General features: G+C 33.5%; 2 protein-coding genes across 4 annotated transcripts; both read right to left on the bottom strand.

The window, feature by feature from the left end:
* Nucleotides 1-8208: 8208 nt before the first annotated feature.
* Nucleotides 8209-13435, bottom strand: LOC120342948 (sialate:O-sulfotransferase 2-like). Of its 2 annotated transcripts, none has more exons than XM_078111103.1 (8): nucleotides 13280-13435; nucleotides 12460-12840; nucleotides 11948-12058; nucleotides 11167-11387; nucleotides 10627-10837; nucleotides 10022-10275; nucleotides 9567-9770; nucleotides 8209-8980 (listed from the first exon to the last, which is right to left on the bottom strand). In XM_078111103.1, exons 1-8 carry the CDS (start codon nucleotides 13369-13371, stop codon nucleotides 8604-8606), a joined length of 1851 nt encoding a protein of 616 aa, XP_077967229.1. In that variant the 5' UTR covers nucleotides 13372-13435; the 3' UTR covers nucleotides 8209-8603. The 2 variants fall into 2 exon arrangements, with proteins under 2 accessions (XP_077967229.1, XP_039267939.2); XM_039412005.2 differs by having other exon boundaries at nucleotides 11948-12062; nucleotides 12464-12840.
* A 1836-nt stretch (nucleotides 13436-15271) lies between these two features.
* LOC120342993 (uncharacterized) lies at nucleotides 15272-17192 on the bottom strand. Of its 2 annotated transcripts, none has more exons than XM_078110909.1 (3): nucleotides 16991-17192; nucleotides 16410-16631; nucleotides 15272-15863 (listed from the first exon to the last, which is right to left on the bottom strand). In XM_078110909.1, the coding sequence occupies exons 1-3, from the start codon at nucleotides 17118-17120 to the stop codon at nucleotides 15796-15798; spliced, it is 420 nt and encodes a 139-aa protein (XP_077967035.1). In that variant the 5' UTR covers nucleotides 17121-17192; the 3' UTR covers nucleotides 15272-15795. The 2 variants fall into 2 exon arrangements, with proteins under 2 accessions (XP_077967035.1, XP_077967036.1); XM_078110910.1 differs by having other exon boundaries at nucleotides 16410-16595; nucleotides 16991-17188.
* Between the last annotated feature and the right edge of the window lie 391 nt (nucleotides 17193-17583).

Raw genomic sequence — 17583 nt, 5'->3', positions numbered from 1 at the left:
ATAAATTGTGACAAACTTATACAGTAGGCTATTACCAGTGCTTGCCAGACTGTTAAACATGTGTAAAACTAATAAACAAAAGACCGCTTATAGTGATTGGGCTTTGTATATACTTTGCTGTTTATTGAGGTTAATCGTAATATTTTCCATGAAGAGGAAGTTTAAAGCGATGCCTTTTTCTAAATCAGAAGCCGCTCATTACTGCATCTGATATTTCTAACCTTACTAAAAAAAATTAATAAGAATCAGTATCTTGATTTTATAAAATAAAAACTGTGCTGTTGATAATTTGTTTTGCAATAATACTAATGCGATTAAGCTAGTGGTGTGCAACAGTTTTGTCTGTGTGCCATATAAACAAACACCAAGGTCACAATTGATATTGTAAACAAGCGTTATGAAAGCCTGCAGCAACGAAATGCAGTAGCGACAACTAGAGCGCCGCGGTAAAGGCAAGAGGAAGGAATGCGGCTATCGCTTAGGCATCGAGCAAAAGGACGAAAGACGCAGCGACAAGGTTAAAAAACATTATGTATTTTTGCCCACGTGAGCGCCTTCTTAAACATATATTGTTGGATTGGGATTTTATGATTGATGGGACAAAATCTGAATGTTGACAAGTGCCTAAATAGCTTAACGGGCCGTTTTGTGGCCCCCTGTTGCCCTTGTTTTAAACTTTACGATATCCTATACATTTAAAATCTCCAATCCGTAACTGAGGTCGTAACATATTTACAATATTAATCATAAATAATTTTGATATTTTCACTAACTACGATCACTGCCTGATTAAATTAACGTAGTGAAGAAAGAACAATATATAAGGTACCAATAGTAGCCAACTTGGAAACTGTAGAGACATCTGAAAATTCATGTCATTCGTCTTCACATTTATCTAAATACTGTTCTTCTAACTGCAATTGTCTTGCTATTGGGTATTCACCTCATTTCCTTTGTAATATATATATGCCAATTCCGGTCGTTTTTCGCTGAGACCAATGTCCATTGTTTGTAATCTGCATCTCAATGTTGTTTACATTGTTAGGCGATGATCTGAATTCTCTGCTAATTAACTCAAGCCCTCTAGTCGGGAGATAATTGGTCTTTGGTATTTCAACCCAGTTGACCTCAATTCCATTGTGCGACGGAGCGATTAGTCATTTTCTGTGTTTGTCGTTCAGGCGATACTGGAACGATGGATGGGTGTTCACTCATTTTCGCTGTAAATCAGACACGCTGAGTTTGAAAAACCGATAGCAAAAAGCATGGTCAGGCACAATGATAACAAGATTTATCGCGATAGATTTGAAATAACTCTGAAAACATTTTCATAAATGTAGTAAATCACAGGAAATTTCACACCAATGTTTTTATAATTTGCTTATGTTCGATTAAACTTGTATATTTTTTAATTATGTGGCCTTTTGAAATTAAGAAAACAAAACTGAGCCATTTATGTTTACCATACTCAATAACCTATACTGTATTCATACTCGGGCAAGAGAGTACTGCCGTGTGAAATTTGCTACAAATTTCTGAGTTGGTCGAACAAAAATAAAATGCGTAGCTTAGATAAAATATTTGAAACATTTCGGTTATTCTGCCGTGTATTAGTATGGGCCATATTTGCCCAACTGATTTAAATTGAGAGATGAGATATTATTGCAACAATGATATCGTGCATGCCCAGTGGTGGGATTCAAATTTTTTGTCAGCCGGTTCCATCACAGAAGTCACATTTTAGGCCGCTTTGTTATATGTTTTGTTAGTAATGCTAACCGGTTCGCTGATCTCATAAGATTCCGCGAGACGGTTCTATAGAACCGGTGCGAACCGGCTGAATCCCACCACTGTGCATGCCTCTACTTAGTGAAAAAACTTGCTTTGCTCATGCTAGCTAGAGGACAAAGCTGACATTCAAAGTTTCCGTTGAAACTGTTACATCGTTCGGTGATTGTGACTTAACAACATGGATGCATAAATGAACTTGGTTTTTAAATTTCAAATGTAATTACTGAAATAATTGTATATATATGTTGAAATCGTTTTTACCGAATGAGGGTGGTATCCATCGTATTTCATCGGGAGCTGTCATAGTTAACATCAGGTGATCAGTGAGTAAAATTTTTGCAACATAAATTACAGAAAAGGCCAACCAGTCTGAAACTATGAAACGTATAGCCACTGGCTATTAGCCAGTCCCTTGTCCAGATTGTCTGCAGATGCCACGATCCAACAATTGTCATACTTCCAGTTATTGACTTGAAGGCCTATAATCAAAATATCGGTATACGAATTGAGATCACGTATTAGAAGTCGCAAATGCAAAAATCGAGTCAAATGTTTAGAAACCTGTAGAATGCAGGTCATTCATAAAACTTGGAATTGTTCCACGTTTGGTAACTTCAACTACTCCACTAAACGCGAAACGTGACTAGCTAAAATTTTATACTAATTCTAAATTTATAACGCCAATTTTGACTCCCATATTTTATTTTGAAGAGTTCGAAATGAAGACTCGAATGAATTCCTAACTTAAAAAAAAACGACTTCGACATCAACATTTTCAAACCTACGAGCCCGCATCCGTGGACCAGGGCGTACGATTCCAATGACTAACATCTCGTTTTTTAATCGAACTATAACTTAGATCTCGGCGCCATCCTATATACCAGGGGTGGCCAACACGTCGATCGCGATCGACCGGTCGATCTCCACGTCTTAAGTAGTCGATCGCATCGCCACGTCTGAGAATTCGATAACATACCTCAAAATATTGCTTAGAACCAGTTTCATGCAGCGCCCGCATGTTATGCGCTTTTCAAACAAGAATAATACAGTTTTGTGTACGCACAAAATACGACACAGTATAGTAGTATACACATATAGTATTTGAGCCTGGCAAGGCCGATAGGGCATATTATTACGTAACAAAAGCAAGATTCGCCGCTGCCAATTTTAAGAAATGAACTTGCCGAATATCGTGAGCCTTGACTGGCGAACAATCGTACAATAACTTCTGCAGTATGCGAAAGTAATTGTTTCACTCACAGTGGCATCAAAATGTCCGATTCTTCCTAATTCCAAGCGAGCAGAGAATCGGACTCGGAGGAAATTGTAAATAAGTAAGTTTGAGCGGTCACGCAACATTTATGGTTTGGGAATATTTATTTTTTGCTGTTTAGATAATACATGGATTTTTGAGGGATTTTCAACACTTACGACTAAAAATTAAGCCTGAATTGTATGCTTTGAATAAATCTTAAATGCATGATGAAGCCTTTACTCGGGATACAATTACATAATCAAATCAACAAATAAAATGGGACGTAGAAAATACAAATTTTATGGCGATTTCATTAAAAATTACGCCCAAAAAACCGAGCTTATTGGCAGCGGCGGAATGACCTTATTACCGATCAGTCGATCGCGAGATATTTTGACGATTTTAGTCGATCGCGGCCGCAAGTAGGTTGGCCACTCTTGCTATATACAGTACACAGTAGTATGTATACAGTCACCGATATTCAAGGTGCGAGATATTACCAATTTACCTGATTCAATTGAAGGAAGTAAAACACAACAACAAGCTGTAATGTCTCAAGAGCAGGGTATTACCAAATTATTTGTTCATGCTCTATAATCTATAATAGCAAACTTGGTTAAAACTGAAAATTACGCAACGTTTTGGTCAACGTCCCAACGAGACCAAGGTGTTATTAGACACGCAATGGAATTGTGAATCGTTTGGTTATTATGTTGTTGTTGTTGTGAAAAAATCGCTTTTCTTCTACTAAACCAATTGTTTTGAGATTTTCAGTGGGGAAAGATTGTTGTTGTCACTAGAAGGCTATTTTATTTATTTTAAACACTCCTGTGGGCTCTATGCCTATAGAATTCGTTTTCCACTTCCACTGAAGATTTGAGCGATGGCGTCATCAGGATTAAAAAATGCGTACCGTGAGGTATGGGTGTCAGTCGAAAGCGGCAAGACTATCGGTACCGTTCTACTCAGTTTTGGCTTCGTGTGCGTATATTTGAGCATTGCTTTCTTGTTTGGTATGACCTGCAGGTTATAATTTTGTTTGTGACGTTGTATTACGAAGGAATGTGTCAAATGATAAAGTTCAGGTGACCAAGATCATGTGAACTAAATATATGTCCTACTTTTTGCCAATCTATCGACAGAAACGTAACTTACTGGTCGTTGCTAGGTGGCTTTGCTGCGTCAGTAGTATAAGTGTTCTGTCTACAAGATCCGTTTTTTTTTATCATTTTGCCAATTTAAATTGTATCGCAGAAAGTATGGGGTTAGACGGCAGGTTTGCTTTTAAGGTGGCTTCACCAGCGAGTGCTATCAAGAAGCATTCATCTGTTTACTCCATATTGTACACGAAATTCTCTTGGTATAAAATAACGGCACATCCCTTGCAATCAGATACTGGATAATAAAAATTTCATGGTTACAATTTACCTACACGTGCAGTTTGCAAATGTTTTTGAAAACCCTTGTATGGTAGATTAAGTGACTTTTTTCGAAAATAGCAGACTAGTTAATAAATCCCAGTTTGGTTTTCAAACAAATCATTCAGCTAGTCATGCAATTATACATCTATCAGAAAAAGTTTATGACAAATATGAGAAAGGAAAACATGTTTGTTGGGACTTTTATATATAAAAAATCTTTCTATATCTTTAGTCCTATAACATACTCATACGCCAGGAATCGGCAACCAACGGCCAACGGAGTAAGATAACCCGGGGCCCAATGGCGCATAAAATATTCAAATGGGGCTCTTTTAGATGCAATGCAACGAGGAAAAAAAGCAATATTTTAATTGAAAGTTGTATCACTGCTATTATTAGTGATGTCCATTTGGAAAATGTTCTAATATTGGCATCATTCAGTGTGCTGCGGATGTCGAAAAAGCTACCGAGCGCGATGCAACAGCAAGACAATGTCACATTAAATGTCATTTGCAATTTTTTTCTTTCAATAAAACGACTGAGTTCAGTTCACGAATTGTCGCATTCTTCGCACGCTGTTCCGTGCGGCCCGCCAAGACTTGCAACCTTTAATTTTAGCCGCGAGCGACAAAAGGTTTCCGACCCCTGTCATACGCAAACGTTATCATTAAGGTGTTTTAGGTCGTGCAAATGCTCTTTTTGAAGATGACCTATAAGGCCGATTTCAATATGTGGAAGTTGAATTAATCATTCCGAGGTTCTTTCAATTGATTCCGATGTGATTCAAGGCTCTTTCCTTCGCCCTTATTGTTTCTTATATTTTCTAAACGACATCTTATTTTGTTCGAAATTGCTGACAAAATTATTCGCAGATGATAATGGGTAGCTCCAAATCTACATCTGATCTTCAAAAGTTCTTCAACCTCGAAATGGAAGGAGGGTATGGTCGGATGTTCTGTTGCCAGCTCTCCATCGAAAAATCCAAAGTATTTCATATATGCCTAAGCCGCAATCATTCGAAAACGGCTCCGACAATCAAAATTAATGAAATCGAACTTGAACCTTTCCTGTTTGTACAAATATTTAGGGTTGAACATTGATGTCAAAGAATCGCGGAAAAAAATTTCACGCTCAGTCGGTGCATTGAGCAAACTTCAACATTATACAGACTAAAGTACACTAAAAGTAGTTTATAATTCACTTTTACAGACTTATATTCAATATGCAATTGTTGCCCGGGGATCTGCTCCCAAAGCGACTCTAAGTGGTATAAAAGTTTACCTACTCGTGTTAACGTGAATATGATGTATACTATAAAAAAACTGGTATACCCGAATTTGGTGATAGTTATAAACTTGAAATATTTAATTCAATACAATAGTTGTCGCCTTCCACATCCATTATTCGAATACTTCGCGAAGCATAGTAGTGTCCACAACCACAACAGATCAGCTTCAATGTCATCCTACTTTGGTCCAAATATCTTAAATGATGGCAATAGTTTGATGACACAAAGCTATATGCTTCGTCATTGACCGAATACACATCTGCGCTAGCGGTTCTGTTACATGAACTTGACTTTGTAGGCTATATATATCTCAATATCAAGATTTTTATTCTCAAGAATGTCACATAAACATTCCCAATTTCAGTTGATCTGGTTTAGAGCAATATCAAGTTGCTAATCCTTTACGAACATTTGTATCGTTGTTACGACAGGACGATACTTTGAGTGATGTGTCTTCGATATCTCTGGTATTGATATTGTACATGCCTTTGAAACTATTGAATCTTTATTATATTTCTGTGTGAAATATACCTTCAAGTATGATAATATTCCACATTACATTGATAATTCCCTTTTAAACTCGTGCGAAATATTTTGAAATGTGTCAACAATGCGATAGAAACTTATAGTTTAGTTTAGAACGCTGAACTAAACTGCAACAATAATTTGTTTGTATCGAGGTACACAAAAGGAAAATTATTTTATATATGAGAATAAAATTATTGCGTGCAATATTAATACTGCAAGTTCATTTTATTCTTATTATCATTTCTATGTCAAGATTGACAAAAACAAAATTCTAATCATTCTGGAATAGCAAAAAATGTAATCATGCCTTATTGACTTTAAATACAAATTTAGTCACTAAAGTCTTGCTTGACAAATCAATTTCAACGGAACTCCTTCATGGCCTTTTTTCTGTCAATGTTGTTTCTTATAACGGGATATTACATAATTAGCAAGCATGTTTTAAATTATAAGACTTTTACTCCTAAGACCATGCAGCACATACTTTAAGTATTTTCGGAAGTAAATATATATACGCTTCAATATCTTTGAATGGTATTTAGGTCCACATTGTTTAAGCATAGTTATTGAAGAAGAATTATTTGTTCTGTAGATGATATAAATAGTAGAGAGATGCAGAAGCGCGTGACATTCAATTTTCATCCTCAAATATAAATATTTTATATTGAAGATGAGTTGCTAAAGACAAAAAATACGAGGCCAGTGTATTCAATGTTCTCGTTCTTGGATCTTGTTGGATGAATGTGAATATATCAAAAAAGTTCAAATCTTGGTATTATATAGTTTCGAGCTTGCATGCAGTATTTATATCCGTTTTCAAAATTATGTTTTCTTCAGAAGTTAGAACGCATATTTTTCACGTACTAAGTATTTAAGACAAGAAAACATGCCCTGTTGTTGAGTGCGCATAAATACAAAGACAATCACATTCCTGCTTTTTCGAGTACCCGTGTTATAACGACTTTGTATCAGGTTAGGCTAGATCCGCTAGGAGAACTTTGCATTCGAACTACAAGTTAGAGATATTACGATATCACTTTTTCGCCGATACCATTACTGCTGGAGAAGTGTCGATACCGATACTTCAATTTACCGATATTCTGATAATATGTAATTTCCATAAACTTATATATATATATATTGATCTTCAATGCACGGACGGATGAGATAAAATATTTGTCTTTCAACAATATTCGCAGTAAACATCATCTTAACTTGAAGAACTGATATCCCAAAACATAAGAAAGCGTGACATCATAATATCCGTTTCGCGACCCGTTTCAAATCGTCTGAATATATTTATCTGGCATCACTGTTTGTCTGTGAAAAATTATTATACGGAAGAGCTTTTTTATGCTTATTTTTGTGTAGGTAATGTTTTTATGCATTAGTGCCTTTCACGATAAAAAAATTTGGATAGTCAGCAAAGTTTATGGCTCTCTCTCAACCATCCTAACCTAAAACGTGTACTCGAATTCCACTGACGCGCAATTCAAATCTTGCTCGCGAGGCAAAATTAGCTGATCGGGAAGAAAAACCGGCTTCTCTGCAAATTCATGCGAAGCTAACTTTGTCGCGTTTTCCATCTTCTCTTTGTGTCGGTATAGCTTCTATCTTCTCTCTTATTGTTGCTAGTTTATTTGCTAATCAAATTTACTCTCATATGGAATAACAAAATAGATCATAATTTACGCAATCCGTGCGATTTACTTTTTTGAATTGCATTTAGACTTATTTTGAATAACTTGCATGTCATGTATTACCTGGAGACGTATTGATAAATAAACAATAAGACAAAGAGAGCTTGAAGTTATATAACTTGCTAGGGATTATCGTTTCTTATGTGAAATTGACGAAATCTACATTAGCTGGATATTATATTATGTGTACTGTAGCTATAATTTCTGCCATTCATAGGATTCAAATAAACATGAATAAGAGGTATTTATTTTGTCTCATCTACTCTTTAACTATAAATATAAATAAATAATTTGAAAAACATTAATACACGAACGATGTGTTTGAATATCAAACAATAAGCGAAATAAATTACAATTATTCAAATTACGAAACAAATATACGACATTCATCAAACGGCTAATGATATTGCGTTGCTTGCTATAAGCCACATAAAAATATTTGTGATATTCAATTTGTATTTGCGTTTCGTAGATTTGATATCAGTAGCCTTTGACAACAACAGGGCAAAGACTTAGTTAGATTGTATTTTGAGTCTCGTTGTCTTTCCATTCATTTTAGGAGAGATTTTCTCACTCTGTTGCATTGACAGTGAAAAGATTCATATATTGCAAATACATTATCACCTACTTGATGGTGACCTCTTGTAGTCTGGCAACGGCTCTAGTCCAGCTTTTTGCAATGTAGAATCGAGCAGTTCGATTTGTTCATTAATTTGTATTTTCGCTTCATCTGGGAACGGGTCAAATTTTAATGGTCTTTTTTTCCTTTTAAAATCACCAGTGGAAGCTAGTTGCAAGCAAAGAAGACGATTTTGTAAATCATTTTCGTCTATATGATCTCCCATTATGAATCTTGCCATTTTTTCAGCGTATTTAATCGGATCTTCCACGGCATCTTCGAATGCAAATATCAACTTTGATTTATTAGTTTCAACTGCAACTCTTGTTGTGAATCTCCATTTTTTAGGAAACTGTCCCATGATTATTCCTGAAAATGCTATAAAAAATATTGAGAATCGTGATTTGTCTAATTTTTATTTTGATCAAATTCAAATTTAATACATCTCAGTATATTTAGATGGGAATTTGTGGAAAGTGAGCACATCTTTGGTTTTTCTGGCGCCCCTGAGGCCATTTTTACACATCACTAAATAGTGCGATTTCGTCAAATTTGGAAAAGAATATATACTTACAATTAGCAATGTTTGGGTCTTGGTCATATGGGAAATGCCGGCAGGCGTAAATGAGATTTGGTGTTTATATACGACATTAACAAAATCAAAGTTACGTGCGTGAAAATACATGGTAAATAATGAGTTATATGAATATTATTTGATCTTCTACTATAACTGGACATCTATACAAATCCAAACGATGCCGATCTGCTCTTGTATGAAACTTATTTAACGAGTGGTGATTTTGTGATTTGACTTACGACACCCACGTCTATTTTGTAATGTGATTGACCGTACATTTTATTTGATTCGAACCTTGAAAAATGGCAATTGACAATAACTTTTTAGGTTGTAACTCGACTATATGATCTCAATGCACCCCCTGATTTATTCTAAATCTTAAAATACCTTCTCGGTCAAAGTTGTCCGAGTCAACAGCAGCGGTATGTCTGTTTGTCGATCTTCTATTAAATTCTGATAGAATTGCATTATACGGATTTCGATGAACATTTATTACGGCATCAAAAGACGAGTTATTTATGTCGATTTGTTGATGAGTTTTAATTACTGCTAGTTTGTAGCTATGCATGGAAGGTATTTCTCCGATGTATCCTGCAAAAATGGAGTAATGTGACATTGCAATGTTACCGTTAATAAGTGAAAACGTATTCAGAATAATAATCGTATATGTTCAATTATAGTGATATTAACTTCGCGTTCCAACTTTTAAATTAACTATGTCAGAGTGAGGAATGTCGCAAAGTGTAAAAATTGATTTTTCTCACAATATGTCATATTATTTTGTGACTTTTGAAACGATCTCATGTAATATACAGAAAAATATATATTTCCTAAATAATTACCTCCTGCAGCTAAACTACGATCGCCATATTTGCTACCAGTATATATACCCGTTGCCGATTCGATAAGATAACGCATCCAGGTGTTTCCTGATCCTGGGAAAGTAGCCAGAGCAATTTTTCTGTACATTTCTCCCTTTCTAAGAAATCGTCTTTTAGCACACCTACGGTCTTCGCTTTGCGTTCGATATACCATCACATAATCGTTTTTATGCTTTTTGCACAAAGTATCTTCAACAGGATTTTGTAAATTGAAGCTATTCAGAAAGAAAAACAGGTTAATTTGTACAAGAATGAAAGGATTACAAGAACAATTCGTTTGAAGTAATTTTCACTCATAAAAAACTCTATAGTACACAAGAACGTTGCTCAAAAGTATAAATACATATTCAAATCGACATAAACTCGAAGCTGGAACTGGCCTCAGATCGCCCAAAAATTCCTAAAGAATTCTTTTAAACGCCCATTAAACGTTTTAATCTCATGTCATCGGTCAGAATGCTGAACTATCTAGAAAATTATAGTCTGCTATTTGCTATCTTTTTTAGTTTACATTTTTCATTTCATGCTCGATCCCAAATAGATTCAGATTTGAAAAACGTATGTACCTGGAAGTAGTTAGTCCACAGTAACAACGATCATGCAAAAGCGGAACTGCGATAATCAATCCTTTACTTTCACAGAGCAAAAGACATTTTGCAGCAAGCGTTGACTGATTAGCAGTTATGAAATATTCTTCCATGTATGATTCAAAATCCAGTGGTTTCCAATGACAACCAAGTTTCACTTGTTCGGTGATTACTCTCTCTAGTGTAGGTGCTAAAACAAATAAAATAGAAATGACCCAACGAAAACAATTTAATCTTTCAGTACAATCTATATATTTAGTACAGCTAACATTGAATTTGATAATATTTACAAATCAAGATTGCCATATAAAATAATTGTAAACTCTACTCGTAGTTGAAAGTTGCCTGTGAGCAAAACTTTTATAAAAAAACTATCGATATTAATGTAAATCTACCATATCATGCCCAGGTTATGCTTTTCTGTGTAGAAATTCGATACGCCGATTTACAACGTTTCGCTGACATCCCTACTCCTCCTATCCCAAATATAAATCTATTTTTGTTAAGTGTAGTACTTACCCGGTAAACATTTTGGCAATACTCTATAAACCATAGTGATATTTCTTCTTCCGCCGCACTTGATCGATGAATCTCCGACACACGGTACATCACATTTATTTACTTCTTCTAGTGATACAATTGTTTCAAATGAAGATGTTCCAAAACTGCATAAACATTCATTGCCATTTCTGATATTTGCAAACACGATGTCTAACAGCTTGCGACCTTTAGTTGGCATGCTTGAAATAAAGTATCAAAGAAATGATTTGCTTGAAAAAAAGAAATAAAGGTACAATTATACAGAATAATCTCATATTTCAAAGCTTATTAAAAATTTGAAGTGTCATCAAGATTAATCAGGTTCTTTTTTTCATTCTGTGGTATTTAACGAGTTCTAACCTTGCTCACATTTAAAAGACGATGATTGGAACAAATTTATTTTTCTCGAATATTCCATTCATATAATAATGTATATTTTGCATCTGTGCATACCTCATTCTTTGAAGAATTACAGAACTATATATATTGATATCTACAATACATGTACCTGAATCGGATTGATTACGGGTGTTGCCAATGTTACTAATATCCCACAATTCCATAGCAATACAAAATAAATCAAATACCGTCCTAAACTGTAGTATTTAGCGAAGGCTCCACAAAACAAGCAAGAAAACTGTTTGAAGATCATTTTCCAGATAATAAAATGATGTAAGTGAAGATGATGCGATCCGTAAAGTTATTTTTCCACAATTTCCAAATTTGAAAAGAAGAAATGCAAATGTATTTGTTAACATACCTTTTTGAGCACATCTCTATACAAATCCAATCGGTCATGTTCGAAAATATTATTCTTTTTATTTTTTCAGTTATTACCAGATTTTCAGTAGGTAAAAAACAACCAACTTCACTCACTGAAAAATAAAAATGGCAGTGATATGGAAATTGCTGTTAGTGCTTTTCTATATGTACCAAAAATTTAGTATACACGATGAATGAAAACTACGTGAAAATTTTAGACACTAAAAGAAAAATAATAAAATTGCTGTTAACTATAAGTAAATAAAAAATTACCTTAATGAGTTCGGAAATTTATCAGGAGAAAAAAGGATTGAACTTTGTAATGAAATTTGAGTATCAAATAAAATCACATCGGTGCCTTATTAAAAATGGATAAATATGGGAAAATGACAGGGTCATATTACCGTAGACGTTAAGACAGTTTATGTGGCTGCCCAAGTTATATATAACATCACTTCGGGTCAGATAATCCTATAAATAAATACACATTTGTTGAAATATATATTTTACTTACCCTTGCATCTTATATTGTTCGGTCCTTTATAGGCCCAGCCTTTTGGGTTAACTTTCACTTTTGTCTTCCTTTGAGGTAATTCCCACTCTATCATTTCATTTATACTAAGTTGGTCTTGATCGAACCTAGGTGAGGTACTGGTTGTTTTTAATGTACTGAATGAGGTATTCATTTTACTTTGAATTTTCTTTTTTCTTTGAATTTTTATTTTTGGACTACTTTTCTTATTTTCTTTGAGGATTAATGGTTTTTCTGATGGATCGAGGAATTTATCGGCTTCTCTCAAAATTGCAGGAAGAGTTTCATCATTGTTTACCAGAGCTACCATTGTGTTGTCTTCCCGTACGGAATTTTCGTCCAATTCATCGTCTATCACTCTTTAAAGAAAAAGAAAAAACAATCAGAAAATATCGAGAGTGCAGATAAAGAAATAGTAAATCAAAATAAAACAATGAAAACCGAGTTCTTTACACTAAAGAAATTTCTTCAACACATCAATGCTGTTTAAATATCATTAACATCATAAATTGTTGATATCAGTTTGTCAGTAAATAAAGGAACCATAAATGCATTCATGTAGTTGTGTCAATCAAGTTCGCAAAACTAAAATATGTCATTATAACTGCCAACGTGGCATTTTTCAGGAAATGGTCCGGGATTTTTTGAACTAAGATCTACTTATTACAAAAGCAGTCCATTATAAAATCCAAAAATGCAATTAATGATAGGATAGAAATATTCTTGACTGTATATATAGATATATATCCTTATTTATGGTGAGAAAAATTATACACTAAATTAGTGAAAAAATATTACCTTCGTGGTATGTAGAAATCAACCGTTAAAATGACGAATATAAAAATGACGATAACACAAAAATATCGTAATAATTTACGTGCAAATAACATACTGAAACTGCTAATTTTAAACAAATGATCGTAGATTAGTCGCCCATTACCGCATATATATATACTTATATATATACCGCATGTTAGGCTATATATCTTATATTCTAACCACCGTGCTATGGTCTAAAATTTCTTATCGTTTCAAATTTAGCGGAAATGCTGCCATACATTTTGAATTTGCTACTTTGTAAACTATCTAACTGAAAAACATCTGCATTTCAAAAACTATGAAAGTTTAAAACTTATTTTGATATTGTAATTTTTAATTTTGTTTAATTTCTTTCCTATTAAGTAGCCATTGATTGGCTAAAACAGGTCTCATCGCCTGACAATGTGTTTTGCTGTTTACTCACTCACAGTCTACAAAGATCAGAAAAGTAGTTTAGACGTCTAGCAAATGTTATTTTTAAGAAAAGTTTTCAATTTATATGTATTGACAACTATCAGACGACACATGGAACTAATATTTGAGCAGGATTTTATTTATTAAGTGTGTATAGCATAAGCATGCTACTGAAAGGTAGGTAAAATTAAGTGATATGTTATGTAATGGTCGAACGAAAAGTAATGTTGGCACAAAAGGTTTATCAGCATATAGCACTAAGCCTCACTGCACTAATTCACAATAAAAAATGGATAATTATCCCAATTCCTGAGAGTTTTCAGTTCCCCTTAATTTATCTGTTCTGTAGCCTGTTCTTACAATTCTGCCATCTCTGTAAGTTCACGCATCACTCAGGCCACATGTACTATGGTTCTAACCGCCCACCAAATATGTGATATCAATGAATCATGGTTTCAGATACGAATTTTATTCCTAGCTATTTCCCAGTTTTCAGTGACTATTCCTTTCTAGCAAATATCGTCACGGTGAAAACAGCATTTTACTTAATAACGAATTATTATGAATAAGTACTATTCTTCACTTCCTATAAACTGGATTATTTGACGCAACAACTTGACTAGTATATTTTAACAAATTTGGTCTGAAAACGAGCTTGTCAAGCGCTGTGTAGTGACAATTATGCCTTCCGGGCAAATAGCGCAATAGTCCGTTTCATTAAGTCCATCTCAGATTAAAGAGTAGTTTTGCATTTTAATTATCTGGCTTTGGTTATTTTAGGTAAACGTGTTTCAAGATAATCATTATATTATCTATGACGTACTTCGGAAACTTCCGTTATGGCGGGTAATTTCGCAAGAACGCATTGATATTTAACAGTAAATTAAATATTTTTAAATTTCAAATCGACATAATATATATATCTTATCTTAATATATATCTTATCATTAGATGCTTATCGGGCGTGGTTAGAGGTTCTTGAAGCATAAATGTGGCATTTTTATTGACAATCTGTTGGAATAATTTTAAAATTTTATATTTAGACCTTTAGCTTTATCCAACCTTTCTCCGTTTCTCCTATGTGCATTTCTCAATACGTAATCACCTACACGTTTGGTGGTTTTTCATACTTACGGTATGTTTTCATCTGGATGAATCAAGTAGATCCGATCAAAATTCGAGTAAAGGAACAGTATTTTTTAATTTTTTTTTTTCATCAAAAAGCTCTAAATATCAGAAAAATACAGCAAAAATATTGGTTTATTATAAGAAAATAATTAACATGAATAACAAAAATTTGAATTCTTGTTTATTCTATATATTGGACTGTGTTTCAGCAACCGACTTCCTACACACTTTACCTTGTAAATAGTATGAGAGGAGATATAAGATAGCACACAGAAGAAAATCTATACAAATGCAAGAATAATAAACCATATGAAATTATAATATTTAAGATTTGTTATACAAATCAAGATTGGTTTATTTTTTAAAAACATAGACAAAGCCAGACACAAAGTACAATTAATAAAATATAGAGGTATTACAAAATAAAGCTGTATTATTAAAATTTAATTCAAGCGTTTTTTTATTATATAATTTTTTGTCTATACGATATTTACGTGGATGTTACACAATTTGGATATTTGTCTGTGCGTTTAGTAATACATAAAAATGAGTTAAAAGATAATATATATTTTGTTTGAAATAAAATTCATTTATACAAAAATTTTTTTGAAACAATTGATATACTGTAAATTAGAACATTAAGAAAATGTAAAGACGGTTAAACAGGGAGCATTCTATACTTATACAGCCTTTCGGCAAAAAGTTTTTACATATTCCGCAAACAGAATAGTTTGAAGTGGTGGAAATAAATCAGTATCTTCAGTAAGGCAACGAATGTATATATTAAAACATTTTATTATTTATCTTAGTCAAAAGGTTAGTGAATAAACGTTGTCTTTGGTACAGTTTTGTGTGGTATCACAGCTTTACATATCAAATTGATGCTGAACGTTCATTGTTGAATATTTCAAAACTTGAAATAATACGATTCATTCATATATTATCGCTGGTATCTATTTGTATGGTGAATCAACAAGTCCAAGTAATGTCCCTGTTCTTCCGAGTACGTTTTTGCTGAGAACTGGGAGATGTGAAAAAAAAAATCGTTACGTGAGCATATGACATTTTTTATTGAGTCCACATGAGATGACCACTTCAGTTCTTGGAATGAACGCAAAGAAATGAAAGCTTCATTAAATCGCTTGTACTTGCTTTGATCTTTCTAATTTAATATTTCTTATCCGATGTATTTCTCCAAAAGTGGCATTGTGGACACAAGATTAAATCCAGTATGAAACCATGACAAATTTTACGCGATTCAAATCAAGCATGACCATTAACCATTCACCAGTATATCTTGATTGCTAAATCGCATCGATCAAAATTTGATTGAAGGAGCCAGATGCTTTGTAATAACTAATAAGTGTTCTTAAATTATATAATCGCGGTGACACTTCATTTCACGTACATTTTTGTTATCGCAATTTCAATTTTATGTAACGTGAATATATAGAAAAAAAAAAATCATGCGCCAAAATCATGAAAATAAGACAGATATACAAACAGTCTCGATAGTGCCCAAAAGTAGTTACTGTTTTTGGCTATGGTTTAAACGAATAAAACTTACATCTCTTTGATTGTCGGTCATCATACCAGTATTTCATTCCTTGTTTACTATGTTCATAAAAGGCGGTTCTTTTTGGAGGTTCTTTAATACTGATATACTTTATTGTCTTTTTTCCGTCATTTTTCTGGTTAGAATTTGTTTTTTCCTTATCTTTAGCAGTTTTTGGCAGTGTTACCACCTCTTTATCTGAAGAATTATTATTTTTTGAAACGTGTTTCTGTTCTGTTAAGAATTGAAAAAAATTCACTCAAATTTGTTCGAAAATGGTTTTGTTCGAAAATGGACACCGACTGGTTAAATTATAAACCGAATTTTCGGAAGAAAGAACGCACAAAACGACATAATATACTTTAATCCATTGCTTTGTATTATTTTATTCGCAAGGAGAACATGTATAGTGTATACTTCTGTATTTAATACCTGTATGGTTTAGTTCAACTCCATTTATTACATGGGAATAAAACACTAAATGCTGTTCTTCAGCAAAAAATTATTTACAGCTATCAAAGCAATATATTTAACACGAAATTTTTTTATAAACAGTAATTCGTTCCAGTAGTTTCCTTTTTTTTAAACCTTACTTTTTGTTTCTTCTATGGATTGTTTGGCAATTGATTGATGAACTCGGGCTAATCCTGTTCTTGCATGAGCAATTAAATCAACATCAAAACTATCTGGTGGAAAACTTCCACCGCTGGATAATGCTTTCATGTTGAATTTACCATTTAAAGTTACATAAATAAACTATTGAAATTTGCATGCAAATAATATAAAATAGTAATTAGGAAGGAATTCAATAAAGTTACTTTTCTTTTTCTGATGACCTGCATGAAATCATAACACAAAATCAGTGGTTTCTTGTGCTTTGTATAGTTGTTTATTCTGTACACAAGTATTCTGCATTATTTGACAATTTAACAATAAAAAAAATGTAAAATGTTTACTTGCATCCTGTATGTAGTTCAAATTGGAGCATTCAAGTTCATTCGATATTACAAATGTGAGTGAGAAAGATAATAGAGTAAAAATAAAGAAAAATCGGTACTCCCGAAGTATGTGACCAAGATGGCGGACACCGGAACGTATAGTATATGCATCAGGTTAGGGTTAGGCCATAATGTCAGGTACAAATACTACGGGAGTCACTTGGCTAGTCCCCGAACTCGTAATAGAA

This window comes from Styela clava, chromosome 3, assembly GCF_964204865.1.
Source record: "Styela clava chromosome 3, kaStyClav1.hap1.2, whole genome shotgun sequence".
Classification (NCBI taxonomy): Eukaryota; Metazoa; Chordata; class Ascidiacea; order Stolidobranchia; family Styelidae; genus Styela; species Styela clava.
This window is presented reverse-complemented; position numbering and strand designations above follow the sequence as displayed.